The sequence below is a fragment of the Aulonocara sp. 'chitande type north' Nkhata Bay genome, linkage group LG3 (assembly GCF_057382095.1).
Source record: "Aulonocara sp. 'chitande type north' Nkhata Bay isolate Kocher_YH1m ecotype deep benthic linkage group LG3, A_spYH_male_GT1.1, whole genome shotgun sequence".
Taxonomy (NCBI): Eukaryota; Metazoa; Chordata; class Actinopteri; order Cichliformes; family Cichlidae; genus Aulonocara; species Aulonocara sp. 'chitande type north' Nkhata Bay.
In genome coordinates, this window is record NC_141346.1 from 3,080,008 (window position 1) to 3,094,415 (window position 14,408).

At 43.7% G+C, this 14,408-nt stretch overlaps 2 protein-coding genes across 2 annotated transcripts; one reads left to right on the forward strand and one right to left on the reverse strand.

Annotated features, from left to right (window-relative positions):
* Positions 1-6,247: 6,247 nt before the first annotated feature.
* Positions 6,248-8,759, forward strand: LOC147333509 (E3 ubiquitin-protein ligase TRIM21-like). The gene has a single exon (XM_086268174.1). The coding sequence runs from the start codon at positions 6,920-6,922 to the stop codon at positions 8,609-8,611; it is 1,692 nt and encodes a 563-aa protein (XP_086124300.1). The 5' UTR covers positions 6,248-6,919; the 3' UTR covers positions 8,612-8,759.
* Positions 8,760-9,971: 1,212 nt separating this feature from the next.
* LOC147333510 (CST complex subunit CTC1-like) lies at positions 9,972-13,597 on the reverse strand. Its single transcript, XM_086285800.1, has 5 exons — positions 13,388-13,597; positions 11,802-11,857; positions 11,539-11,695; positions 10,721-10,841; positions 9,972-10,650 (listed from the first exon to the last, which is right to left on the reverse strand). Exons 1-5 carry the CDS (start codon positions 13,595-13,597, stop codon positions 10,559-10,561), a joined length of 636 nt encoding a protein of 211 aa, XP_086141926.1. The 3' UTR covers positions 9,972-10,558.
* Between the last annotated feature and the right edge of the window lie 811 nt (positions 13,598-14,408).

Below are 14,408 nucleotides of genomic sequence, written 5' to 3' on the forward strand. Positions count from 1 at the left end.
GAGAATCAGGACAACACAAAGTGCACGAGACCAGAGACTCACAATAACACAGAGACTAACCTCACACAGGTGCCCAAACAGAGACACCTGACTGACTTCATAACAGGGACACCAAAGGACAAAACTCACAGAGGACCAGGAGGACAAAAGAACCAGACGTCACCTACAAGAAGCCCAGAGACACAACACTGAGACGTCATGGTAACAGGAACCAGGAACATTTCACCAAAAACATGAAGAAGTTACAGAAACTCAAACACTGGACCTACGACCCCGACAGAGCCGAGCTGAAGGAGGAACACCATCAGGACGCCACACCCCCAACCGCACTGAAATAACCTGTAATGACAACATCCACAGACCAACCAGGAGAGAGCACACAGAGCAGGACTGATCTCATTGGCTGGACGCTCGCTTCTATTTAAATCTAATGACAGCAGCTGCGTCACACCTGAACACGACACTTCTGCTCTCGTGATCTACAACTGTGACTTTAACGTCAGCGACACCAACATCTGACATTATTGTAACGACATGTTTCATTATGTCATCGTTTACAAGCTGCAGAGCAAACACGCTGAGGAGTCAGAGGTCAAAGGTCAGTGGTTTGATTCTCCTGTGAGCAGAGAGAGGATCTGAAAGTGCAGCAGGAAGTGTTGATCAGGAAGCTTTGGACAGTTTCAGACAGTAAAGGAGACTCCTGATTCACACACAGTTACACAATGATGCCATCAATAACATGACCTGCTGCCATGTGTGGTTGCTGTGGGACACCAGGACCCCCTGACATCCCTGTAACAGACCCTCTGTGTGACGTCTCATCTAACCCATCAGCAAAGACACCAACAGTTCATCCACCCTCCTCTGGTCTCTGTGAGGAGCAGTGAGGGGCTCGTAGCGTCTCTGTGCTTTGACAAGATTTAAAGTCACCAACAGATTTTTGTGTCACTTTGAAACTGCACCACAATCTGAACTTGACAAGAACAATTCAATAGTAAAGCAAAGGGTTTAAGTTCTGTACGAGAGTTTAGATTTAGACGTTTGTCTCACTGGTGGATGCAGGCGATGCGTGCAGAGTGTCAGGCAGCAAAGTTACCTGTCAGACTGTCCAGTAGGTGGTGCAGAGGGTGGAGGGGATTCTTCATGATGATAACAGCTTGTTTAATCATCACAGCCTCAGCAACTCATCAGAGTAACACAGCAGCATACTCACACAGAGAGCACACACCCGATGAGATCAAAGGGAAGCTGGAGGCGTCTCTCAGTCAGTGCAGACAGCATGAAGGCTGCAGCTGCCTCCCTGCTCCTGCTCCTGAGTCCCACCTTCATCCTTTCACTCTCACAGCTCAGCAGGTCGAGCGGGCACCTGTTAAGACCCTGGAGGTTGGTAGTTTGACTCCTGGCGGCTCCAGGCTGCATGCTAAATATCCTCGGGCGGGACACGAACACAAAGTTAGATGCATTGGACTGTGGATGTGTGTGCGTTAGACAGAAAGCACTTTGATAGAAAAAGCACAGAAAGAAGTGTTTGTGTGAGGCGAGTTTCATACAGCCAGTAAATATTGAGTAAAGTGAGAGTTCAGGTGGTGTAGAAGAGCACTACATGAGAACCAATCACAGCACAGACTCCAACAGGACAGGAGGCTTTCAGCCAGTTTGGACTGAGCAGCTGTCATTTCTACAAACCTGCCCAAATGTATGATGTGTTCAATGCTGTGATCACGATGTGCTCAGGGCCGTGCAGAGAGGTTTAAAGGGGCGGGTGCTTAAAGCTAAAAAGGGGCACATTGAACCAGGCTGAATAACAACAACACACATTCATCAAGAATCTAATATGGGCAACAAGGCAAAGCAAACGTAGCCGATGCTTTACCTGATGGGTACAATGTTGCTGTTGAGGGGTTGCTGTGGATAGTGCTGGAGGGCAGGGCTGTGTTGATCTGAGACTGTAACCCCTTGTGTCATACTGGGACCTTTTTGTGCCACTTTTTTTGTTCGCATGGAAGCCATTTCCACTGTGTTGGGTGTAATATAGCGAAACTTGCCACCCGGTTTCGTTTTTGTAAAAGATTCAAAATTTCAGTCTGATTTTCTTACATCAGCCTAACACGGCTTAACAGCAAAAATACTCACACTGGTCGCCCTAGGGACCGTTTTGGGCCCATTGAAACCCATTATAAACGCTATTTTTCACGGCAAAAAAATTACGGTCAAATCGATCGTGATCGGTTATGTTTCCGTTTCCGTTTGCAGTACTGGCCTTAGAGTTGTAATTTTTTTATTTGTCCACCGGGTGGCGCCCTTGCTCCACATTTGACCCCGGGCTGGAAAACAGCGGGCTGCTTAGACAGACCTGCGGAAAATGAAGCCTCATTTCCGGCGTGCAGCAGCGGCTTCGCCCGCTGATCGGGCGGGACCATTTTCGGTCCCTAGGGTGATGAGAGGGTGCATTTTTTTTTTTAAATCAACAGGAAATGACGTATTTGTTGTGACGTGGTACCGGATGTGTGCGCTGGAAAAAGGAGTCCGACGCAACATGCCCCGGTCATCGTCGCGAGTTACCCCGGGAGGAAGCACTCATTTCGGCCTAGAGGAGGAGCATTTACCGCCCGGAGACCATTTTCTGGTCCTGAAAAAAAAAAAAAAAGGCGATCGAAATGAAGGTTGGTGCCAATCTTTAGTCCATCTAAAGGCCTAATTATAATAACAATCAAATATTACTTCAAATGTTTTTTTTTTTAATATTTCGTTTTGTTTTGGGGGGCTAAAAAAAACGGTGCGCTCATGTAATTAAACTGCGATTAAAAGGGTTAAAACCCCCAAAATATAATTAAAACTTTACATGAGTATTTCAGGGAGAAGTAGTTTTAAAAGACTGGCTAATTTAAAGTGGAAAAAAATATGAATATATAATCTTTTTATAGCATTTTTCGGGCGTGGCAGAAAACGGTCCCCAGGGTGTTCAACGTAAGTTTTTTAAAGTATGACACAAGGGTTAAAAAGTCCACAGGAGAGATGGTAGCTGATTAAACAAGTATCATGAGATAATAACTAAATGCAAAGATTGGTGACAGCGCTTGGAACCATAAGGACACAAAAAACTGTGAGAAATAATTTAGGCTCTGCCTGTGATTCACTCTTTGCTTCTCTTCTTCCTTCCATCCCATCATTTCATATATCACTCTCCACTTGCTGTCTATCTGAGAACAAGGCACAACTTGCTATTGCAATAAACTATAATCTAATTATCCACACCTAACAACTCTTGCACTTAATCTATAATAAAATGATGACAGAAAAATGTTATAGCCCTGCCTTTAGTAGCCTCACACAGCTCCTGCTGTTTCCTCCTCATGTCCTTACCAGCCATGTCTGGACAATGTTATATCATGAGTAATATTTTTTTAAATCCAGCTAAATAAAACACACACATGCACACACACACAGTGACATGTTAGACCTTCTTCAGAATACTGTATATACTATGGGCATCGCACTGATCCAGAATCCTTACATTATTATTTATTACTAGAGCTACAATAATAAAGCAAAGAGGAGGGGGAAGTAATAAATATGAAATAATGTATTTATGATGATTGCATTTGTTTCACTATCCACTCTGTGCAGGGCAAAGCTTATTACATGTTTAAACTGTAGAGATACAATCATTTTACTGCTGTAAAATCCAACTTTTGTCTTATTTAAAATATAAATCTAATATAATCTGCTTCTTAATGTATGTTCTTTAAAATACAGAGTGTGTTTTTTAAATTATTATAATAATGCATAATTATGTGGACATGCATATTAGATCGTTTTTAGTGAAATATAATCCCTCCAGAAAGGCAGGAAAAGCCCTGTAACTTACTTTAAAACTAAATATGTTTCTAAATACTTTAAAACTAAATATGTTCCCTAAAACGGTGACAGAGCTACAGACCCATGACAGCCTTACACAGGTAGCCAGCAGCTGTGACCAGCACTACATGTGCAGTTAATAAAAGGACAGGTAATGTTTGTCGCGCTGTTGCACACACAGCACGCTCGTTTGTTTCAGTTCGTCAGTTGCAACAAGACAGCTTACCAACGTGTACGTAATAAGCTAATACTCCTGGGTGCTACACACTACAGTGTGCGCTGTACACCTACTTACTGGTTTTGTCGCATCAGTCTGTGTCTCTGAGTTAACTTGTGTTTCTCCTACTGCTCCGGACCGCTAAAAATGCGCGTGCTCTTTGTGAGCTCGTTCCCGGCTCGTAACCAGCGCGTTCTGCCGTCAAGGGCGATCATTGGTTAAATGTGATCATGTGACTGATGCAAGCCAGATCCTTTTATTTAGCAAAACTGTGATTAATAGTTAAATATTATTGTTGAGGGGCACAGACAGGACTCCGCACGCTCACACACATTAAAAAAATAATAATAATTTTTTTTTTTTTAAAAGTTGCCTCAACAAAAGGGCACTTTGAGCACCCATCAGGAAAGGGGCGGGTGCTCAAGCCCCTCTAGCCCCCCCTCTGCACGTGCCTGGAGGTGCTGTTAGAGCCATTAGAGCAGGCTGTAGGTGTCGCAGGTGCAGTGGTTTGTATCATATCTCATTTATGTCATCAGTAGGAGGTAAGTGTACATGTAGCTGCCGTCATAGGCAACTCTCGCATTTAAGTTCATTTTATTAGATATGTAAGGTTGAAACAATTAGTAGTTGAAATATTAAGAAATCAATAGTAATTTATGTTTTGTTCATTGGATTTATATGTTTAAATGTGTTATTTTTACTAATTGTGCAATTAGATAGGAACCTTTATATATGATAATAAATGATATTATTTTATTATCACGTTGATGCAGCACATGGTTCAGTTAGCTTTGTATAAACACGTGTTAGAAATGTTCTTCAATCAGCTCTTTTTACTCTCATTTCACAGCCACTACTTTTTACTTTTACTTGAGTAAAGAAGTTGAAACAGTACTTGGAGTATTTTTAACAGTAGTACTTCTACTTCAGTACACACTGTGTACTTTTACCACCTGTGTCTGAGACCTCCTTCAGGGTCCACCTGAAGCTCTCAGTCTGCTGTGGAAAAAGGAAATCCAGGTGAGTTTCTCCTGATCACCTGAGGCCGTCATTACTGTGTGAACCCACACACCACTCCTCACTCCTCCCACCCGCTGCACACAGTCACTGAGTACAGACCGGCTGATTCCTGTAAAGGGAGAGGCAGGAAGAGGCGGAGCAACAGCTGAAAAACAAGAAGTTCAACATCATTTTGCAGAAGTGAAAGTGTGAGAGAGCAGCAGCAGAGCTGCAGTCGAGTCCTGTTTGTCTCTAAAAGAAGATTCACTGGAGTCCATCAGGTTCCTCTCAGCAACAGTGGTGAGTGCAGCTGATCACACTTCCTGCTTCTACACAAATCTTCACTCTGTTCACTTCATCAGGACTCATCACAGTCACACTGGATCCATAGAAATCTGCTCATGTAACCACAGATCCACTGTAGGAGCATCGAGCTGCTGCTTCAGTCTCACTGTGGCTCTGCTCAGGACTGTGGACTCAGGCTGTGCTCTGGACTTCAGACTGACTCCACACTTCCTGGTTATTCATCACTTCCTGTTCCTCTTAGATTGATTCTGGATCTGATTGATCATAAGGATTACAGACGTGAAAACACCTATTTATTCTTTATTGATATAAAGCCTTTGATACTGTAAACCAGCAGATTTTGGTCAGTACTTCAAAAAGTCATTCACACATTTTACAAAGATTATCTGACTTAGTGTATCCTGTAAGAGTCACAGATGATCCTCAATCATTCAGAAAACAGTCGATGCTGCACTTTATAACTTTGTGTGGAAACATGAATCTCATTATTTAGACAGATGTGTTTGAATCATCCTGATAATCAGGCTTTAAACATGTCAGAGTTCCACACATCAGCTGTGATATTCAAGCTGACCTGGATCAAACATGTCATCAGACACAAACATAGATGATGCTGTTTAATCCCAAAGCTTATTTAAACAAACTGGAGGACAGAATTCCTCCTTAAATGGGATTTTGATCAAATCCACTGATCTCGTTTTCACACACAGGCTTTATCATGGTGGCTTCTTCTCTACTAACATCAATCTTTGATTTGGACAAACAAATATGTGAAACACAAAAATAAATCAATGTTTTCTGAGGATCCAGAATAACATGAATGATGTATCCCAGCGAGTGACTGGGAAAGTTCATCTTCTTCCACATCCTGAGTTTGTGAGGATGTTCCAGTATCTGTGAGAGAAAACAGGACAGTTTTTACTGACGCACAAATGGACCAAATATACAGACACCTCTGAATAAACATGTTCTCATCAATGCCATTAAAATACTGGATCAACAGTTAATAACACATTTCTGAGGTTTGTGATTCATCGTCCTCCTCACTGTCAGCTCTACTGGAACAGTCACTGTTTAATATTAATGGCTCGTTGATCTGGACGTACAATAAGAAGTATTCAGTCACCAACAAGGTCGAAGTTTACTTCACAGTGATTGATGGAAAATATCCAACAAACTGATTTATTCAAGTATACAAATGATCTGGATGAATCTTGGACCTTCTGTAAAACAGAGAAACAATTTCACATCTTTGTAACGACTGTATTTATCTTCATCCCCAAACGTTGATCCTGTCCATCTGGACGCTGCACTGTACAGCAGACACTACGATGTTAGGTTTGTGTTTGGATGAACCAGTTTGTGTCTGAGTGTGTTGCTGGGTCTCCACCAGTTACTCTGAGAACTGAAGAAGCTTCTCTGATGAAACGTCTTCAAGAAACTCAAAGAAGTCCAGACGCTTTTCTCTCCAAGCTCCTCAGACTACTGACGCTTGTTTCTCTCTTTGTAAAATGAAATTTAAAGTGAATTTTGAATCAAATGTTTCTCTTCTTTCTCCCTCAGAGTGCAGACATGTCTGCTGCCAGCAATCTGCGATCTGAAGATCAGTTTCTGTGCTCCATCTGTCTGGATGTGTTCACTGATCCAGTCTCTACACCATGTGGACACAACTTCTGCAAAACCTGCATCAGTCAGCACTGGGACATGAATGTCATCTGTCAGTGTCCCATGTGTAAAGAGACTTTCTACACTCGACCTCAGCTGAGGGTCAACACCTTCATCTCTGAGATGGTTGCTCAGTTCAGACGTGAAGCTCAGCAGAAAGCCAGCAGCAGCAGCTCAGAGCAACAAGCTGCCAAACCAGGAGAAGTTCCCTGTGACGTCTGCACTGGAACCAGACTGAAGGCCCTGAAGTCCTGCCTGGTGTGTCAGACCTCCTACTGTCAGACTCACCTGGAGCCTCATCTGACAGTGAAACGTCTGAATAGACATCAGCTGGTTGATGCTGTGGAGAACCTGGAAGGCAGGATGTGCACGAAGCACGATAACCTTCTGCAGCTGTTCTGTAAGACCGACCAGACATGTGTCTGCATGCTCTGCTCTGTTTTAGACCACAAGAACCACGAGTTTGTTCCTCTGAGAGAAGAATACGAAGGAAAGAAGGCAGAGCTGGAGAAGACAGAGGCTGAGATTCAGCAGATGATCCAGAAGAGACGACTGAAGATTCAGGAGATCACAGAGTCGGTGAAGATGAGTAAAGATGCTGCAGACAGACAGAAAGCAGAAGGTGTTCAGGTCCTCACGGCTCTGATGGAGTCTGTTGAGAGACGCCTGAAGGAGCTCATGAAGGAGATCGAAGACAAACAGGAAGCTACAGAGAAACAGGCTGAAGGTCTCATCAAAGATCTGGAACAGGAAATCTCTGAGCTGATGGAGAGAAGCTCTGAGGTGGAGCAGCTCTCACGCTCTGAAGACCACCTCCACCTCCTCCAAAGCTTCTCCTCCCTGAAAGCTGCTCCACCCAGCAAGGACTGGACAGAGGTCAGAGTTCATCCACCATCATATGAGCGGACTGTGGGGAGAGCTGTGGCTCAGCTGGAGGAGACAATCAGGAAACTCATGAAGAAGAAGCTGTTTGAGGCTGAGCTGCAGAGGGTGCAGCAGCATGAGGTGGATGTGACTCTGGATCCTGATACAGCTCATCCTTATCTCATCCTGTCTGATGATGGAAAACAAGTTTATCATAGTGATGTGAGGAAGAAACTTCCAGACAACCCAGAGAGATTTTCTCTGTGTGTTAATGTTTTAGGAGAGCAGAGTTTCTCTTCAGGCAGATTTTACTTTGAGGTTCAGGTTAAAGGAAAGACTGACTGGGATTTAGGAGTGGCCACAGAGTCGATCAACAGGAAGGGAATAATCACACTGAGTCCTCAGGATGGTTTCTGGACTGTGAGGCTGAGAAATGGAAATGAGTACAAAGCTGCTGCTGGTCCTTCAGTCCCCCTCTGTCTCCATCCTGGTCCTGAGAAGGTGGGGGTGTTTGTGGATTATGAGGAGGGTCTGGTCTCCTTTTATGATGTAGGTGCTGCAGCTCTGATCTACTCCTTTACTGGCTGCTCCTTCACTCACAGACTCCACCCATACTTCAGTCCCAGTCCTAATGATGGAGGTAAAAACTCTGCACCTCTGATCATCTGTCCTGTCAATCAAACTGATCAACGACTGATTTAATTGGATGAATGATTGATTTTTCTTGAAGGGAACAAATGAACATATTGAGTGTAAATCCTCTACAGTCTCCATGTTTCTATAGAATCTGATCATCAGGACTCTGATTCACACTTTGATTCTCATGGAGTTTGATTTGAACAGAAGAAAAGTTGAATCAGGAAATGTTCCCACTGATGGAGACTCGAGCTGAAGAGCAAATATCAGAGAACAAATGTCCAAAAGCTTCATTTCCAATAAAGTTTGTTCAATGCTTTGAGTGAATCCAGACTCATGTGTGGCTGTTATACGGAGCATCAGAGTCCAGCTGAGTTATGTTGGATACAAACTGCTTATTTTGGCTCTGTGAGGAGTTTTGTTCACTGAAAACTGATGAGACGGATAATATTCAAAGAACTCTGTAGAGATTCATGCATCCATGTTCTCCACCTGCAGGTGTGGAGGAGAAAGGTGGAGCACAGACTGCTGCATCCTTCCAGTCACATCATTTTGATGATTATATTTGCATGTTGTGATGATTTGGGTTAAAGACAAACAGAGTTGAACGGCTGCAGTCACAGCATGAAGACGATGCTGAAGCTGAGCTGTCAGTGAACATGTTTCACTGTGATTTGATTTGAAGAATAGAAAGTGTGTGTGGCTGCTGACAGCTGCAGTCTGCTAGTCTGCATGTTCAACACACAACTTGAGGCTGAGAGCGGCAGGCCCAGCTGGAGTCTGACCTGTGGCCCTTCAGATAAAGCTGAAAAAGGCCAATATATGATATTAAATATAAAATATAATTAAAAAACAACATCAGAATGAACAACGAGCTGCTGTTAAGAACTCCGACGTCCATCCAAGGCCCGATTGTCTTACAGATAAAGACAAAGTCAAAGTTTCATCCCTCCCTTCTCCTGTTTCACTTTAAACAGTTTCCATGACAACCACCGTATGTGGAGAAGAACCCGACACCAAAAACTGAAGCGGTGACAAAGTTTTGTTGCAGATTAACTATTAACTTTATGTTATTCATTGTCAGCTCGTGCCATCATTAAAGCATGTTAGAACACACATGTAGGATTTCACGAATCATCGCTCCTACATTTAATCGTCTCCATAACAACTGTGTGTACGTGTTCGCTTTGAAAACATCACGTTCTTTATGTTGGTTGGTTTAGACGAGTGATCTCCAGGATGAATGAGGGCAGAGGCCCGTTTCATGGAGACTGTTTAAGTGTAAACCTGGATTAAAAGCCACATTTGAACACCTTCATCAGAGGCTGTGACCATGTTGAAGGACTGATGCTGACGTGCTCTGACACTCATTAGCATAGAAAACAAAGTGGTGAAAGCACAGAGCCCTGAGGAGCTCCACTGGACGGTCTGTTCACAGAACATTTAATTATTTCACTTTTATTTACATGCAAAACAGCCTCAGAGAGAACAGCTGTTTCAGAGCTGCCAGCTTTATTGGAAAGATGAACTGAAATCCTAAAATAGTCCAATTCATGACAAACTGACACGGTGAAATGTTGCAGGATTCAAATGTGTCGATGGATGAACTCTTTCAGTATAAGATGCAATAATACAAAACACATGAAGGTGAGGAGGAATTCATTTAAAGTAAGTGTGATTTAAAGAGGACTGATTCTTTCCTGGTCAGGCTGAAGCTTTCACCGTCTGACCTCTGTAAACAAACCGAAACACGTTCAGTGTTTAGTTTTACCAATTAGGTTTCATGAATCACCATCTGAGAACGTCTCCGATGTGGGCGCCACTCACAGGGATCACTTCCTGTAGAAGGGTCACATGACCTGTTAAACCCAGAGAGCTTCGTGTGACCTCTGACCCTGATCACCAGCGTCAGGGTCAGTGAAGGTGAGATACCGTGTGACAGGAGGAGGAACTATAAAGTTTTATTTGTACGAACACGTAGAACAGATGAAGTCAGAACGAAGCAGGTGGAGCTCAGTCAGGGTGGAGGTGCAGACAGGTGAGCTGAAGGGGAGGAGCCAGTCTGGTCAGGAACTCTCTGTCTCCTCGAGTGAACCTCCTCACCTCTGAAACACACACACACACTCTGAAGGTTGCAGTCAGGGTGGTGAGGGTGGTGTGTGAGGGTGGGGTTACCTTCTGGTCTCTGGTTGGTGTGTTTCCTGCAGGTGAGGCTGAGCGGCCGAATCATGACATCGCTGCTGCACAGACACAACAGGAAGTGGAGGAGGAAGTCGTCAGCGTCCCCGTCACACACCTGAGACAGACACAGAGGTTATGTCTCTGCAGACTCACGGCTCGGCCCTGTGGAAACGTCCTGCAGGACGCCTGTTTCTCTCTGTGGTGGCCCCCCCACAGCGTCCCCACGGTGGGGACGCTGTTCTTTGGGTTGTAGCTGCATCTTCTTCTCGTTTCACCTCCTCTGACCACAGGACGTTTCAGTCTGCAGGGTCTTTTAACACAGCTCCACCTGTGGGTGGAGGGGCCCTGTGGGTTCTCCTGGTGTGACCCGAGTCCTAAATGCCTCTCGCTGTCCTGCCCCTCCCCTGTGGTCTCCACCCTCCATGTGGGAGGTGTGGCATTCACAGTCAGCCCTGATTACCCTCAGAACTACACCACCTGCTGCTTCATCAGGTCGAGTGGGTGGAGTCAGGGGCACGACCTGAGTCTCGCTGAAACACACGGCTGTAAGGCCCCTCCCTCCTGTTCACGTGAGCCCAGCGTGGGTCCGTCACACCTACAGACTTTTAAAGGTGGAAGTGGCCACGCCCCCAAACCAGTTCAGCAGTAAGGTGTGAGCAGACGGAGCTGTTACCAGGATGTAAACAGGATGTGCCCTTTCACAGTTAAAGCCTCATCTTAAATTTTAAAGACAAAATAAAGTTTAAAGACGACGATGAGCACGTGACTCACCTGTGACAGGTAAACATATACACCTGACAGGTGCTACTGACCTGGCTCTGCCCACGAGGGAAGACTCTGATGTGACATCTGACCCTGAGTGCTCTCTGAAGCCCCTCCCACTGAGCATCAGCCAATCCCAGCAGAGCACGAACCAGAGCAGCTGAGAACCAGACGTGAGCCTCACCTGTCCCGTCATCGATCACCAGCCTGATCGAAGAGCAGAGCGACATGGTTTGATCATGTGACTGTCACCTGACTCATCCAGGTGATTAACACGTATCAGCAGGTGAGCTCAACAGGAAGCTGCTCTTACTTTGCTTTGGACTGAAACACTGACGAGGTCGAGTGACACTGAGAGCTGCTGCAGCCCTGAGAGAGAGAGAGCAACAGGTAAACACACACACCTGAAATCGTGAGCAGTTTCCTCCAAAACAACACTTGACTTACTGCACCAACACTAACACGCCACCAACACGCTAACAACACATGAAGCACTCTGAGTAGGGGAGACCGGGGATAGTTGTAACATTTTTCACATTTCTGTCTGTAAATTGGAGCTCTTTTAAGGTAGTGGATTCAAAATGTAATGCAAAGTATTTACATGTCTCTGCTATTAAATAATGCAGCTATTTTCTCTGCAGCACAATTACCCATTGCATGGTATGGTCTCAAACACAAAGAGTGAAATGTTACAATTAACCCCATAGTCTGGGTTAGTTGTAACATATCCCGGGGTGAAATGTAACACAATGAAATAAGGGTACTAACAAAACATTGACATGTAATCTTTGTTTATTCAACACATGAATGCACTTACATCCATTCATGTAGCTGTGTGTGTGTGTGTGTGTGTGTGTGTGTGTGTGTGTGTGTGTGTGTGTGTGTGTGTGTGTGTGTGTGTGACAGAATGCAGAAATCCAGCTTTTGAACATATTCCAACCCCCCAAAAAAGACAAATTATGGAATTTTCTGCAACTGAATATTTCATTAATTTTGGTTGGTCTTCCTTGAGTTTGGCCTCATTGGCTCAGTGGGCATTATAACCTACAACTCTTGCACCAATTTTGAACATAACAATGAAGCTGAAAAAATGTAGTTGTTCACCAGCATCACAATTCCATTACTTTTTATCATGGCTTACCTTGGTGTGGTTTGCAAAGTGCTTCAGAAAGATGAGGAAATCTGTTTCTTGTACCCATCCTGATTTATTTCCACTACCAGTACTTCCTACTGGTCCATCTCTGACACAGTGGTCTGCATAATGTATGTGTGGGAACACAAACAGTGGAGGAATTGTGTTGCCATTGGCATTAACCGCATATACAAAAGCGACCAGTGAACCTCTCTCTGCTGATGTCGTTGCCCCAACTTGTTTAATATAAGTTAAAGTAATAGTGTGGTAAGTTGTAACATCTGCATTATTGTTACAACTAACCCAGACTGTTGCTGTTACAACTGACCCAGACTCCTATAGCCATGAACTAGCTAACATTACAGCCAACGGCTAAAACATTAGCACTAAAGACTTACACAGAATATATCCCCATAGACATACAAATAACATAATTTAAGTTTGATGAGTTTAACTGCAAAGCAGATAATGCTAATAAACATTGAAATGAAGTAGAAAAACTTACTTTTTGGCATACAAATTACTTTTTTTCGTGTTAAATTGTCTGTGTTTGACAAAATGTGCTGATTTTTCACATGTGATAGCAGAACTGAGTTGGGCATGCACAGGATGAGTCACATCATTTGAAACTTAGCCCTGATTGGAGAAATTGGAAGTGTTACAACTGACCCACGTTACAACTATCCCCGGTCTCCCCTACTTTCACTGCACCCGAGAAACTGCAACTAAACACATCCTGTACACACTGTGTGTATTTTATGCAGTACCTGTGTGTACACGCTGCCACACAGCGAGCAGCTCCACTGCAGTTGCAGAAACAGGAAACACACCACGTGACCTTTGAGCTGTCCCACAGTGCACCTCTGCTTGCTGCTCAGAGCCCACTCACCCAGGTGCATGATGGGAGCAGGAGGAGGAGGCTGGGCCGAGCTGATAGAAACCAAACAAACAAATAAACAACAGCACGACAAACACATGAACTTTACCTGTAAACTTACCTGGTGTCTATGGTGGAGCAATGGACATGTTCTCACTTTCATTAGAATATTGTTTATCAAACGGTCTGACATAGATAAATGCAACAGCATGCTCATTGTTCTTTTCTTCAATACAATATCCTGTGTGGAGATTCAATAAAAATTAGTTGCGCACTATTTAATTGCACAAATAATCTGGCAATCAATTGCAGCACAGTAAAAAAAAAAAAAAAAGAAGAAAAAAAAAGAATCATTTTTGAGCTATAACTTGTATTTTCCCAAAAGATTCCAGATACGAATCCAATGCCCATATTTAAAGGCAATATTCTACCCGAACATGTCTGTTAAAATGGTGCTCTCTAAAACAACTGAAGAACACAGACAACAGTTAATGGTGAACTAAATTTAAAAACTCAATCTTTTTCATTTTTACAAAACTCTGGAGGGATCTAAACGTACAACCCAGTCAGGACGCCTGCTACTGCTGTTTGCTCGTTTTTTTTGTTTTTTTTTATGGGCGATCGTTTTCAGGCTTCAAGCAGCACCATTATACCAACATTTCACATTCTAGACATTGTTTTAGGTGTATTTGACCAAAAACTTGACTGAAAATTCATATGCAAGCTTTTTTTCAAGGCTGTGGTATTTGCCCGCAGACAATACCTTTCAGCTAGCTAAAACAGAATATTATGCTATCACCGAGCAACATGGCTAATGCCTTTCACACAGCTTTGTCTCAACTCCAAAGAGCCACAGAAGTAAAAGCTAATAATAATAATTGAACCAATCTTTGAAAAAATGACTTACCAAG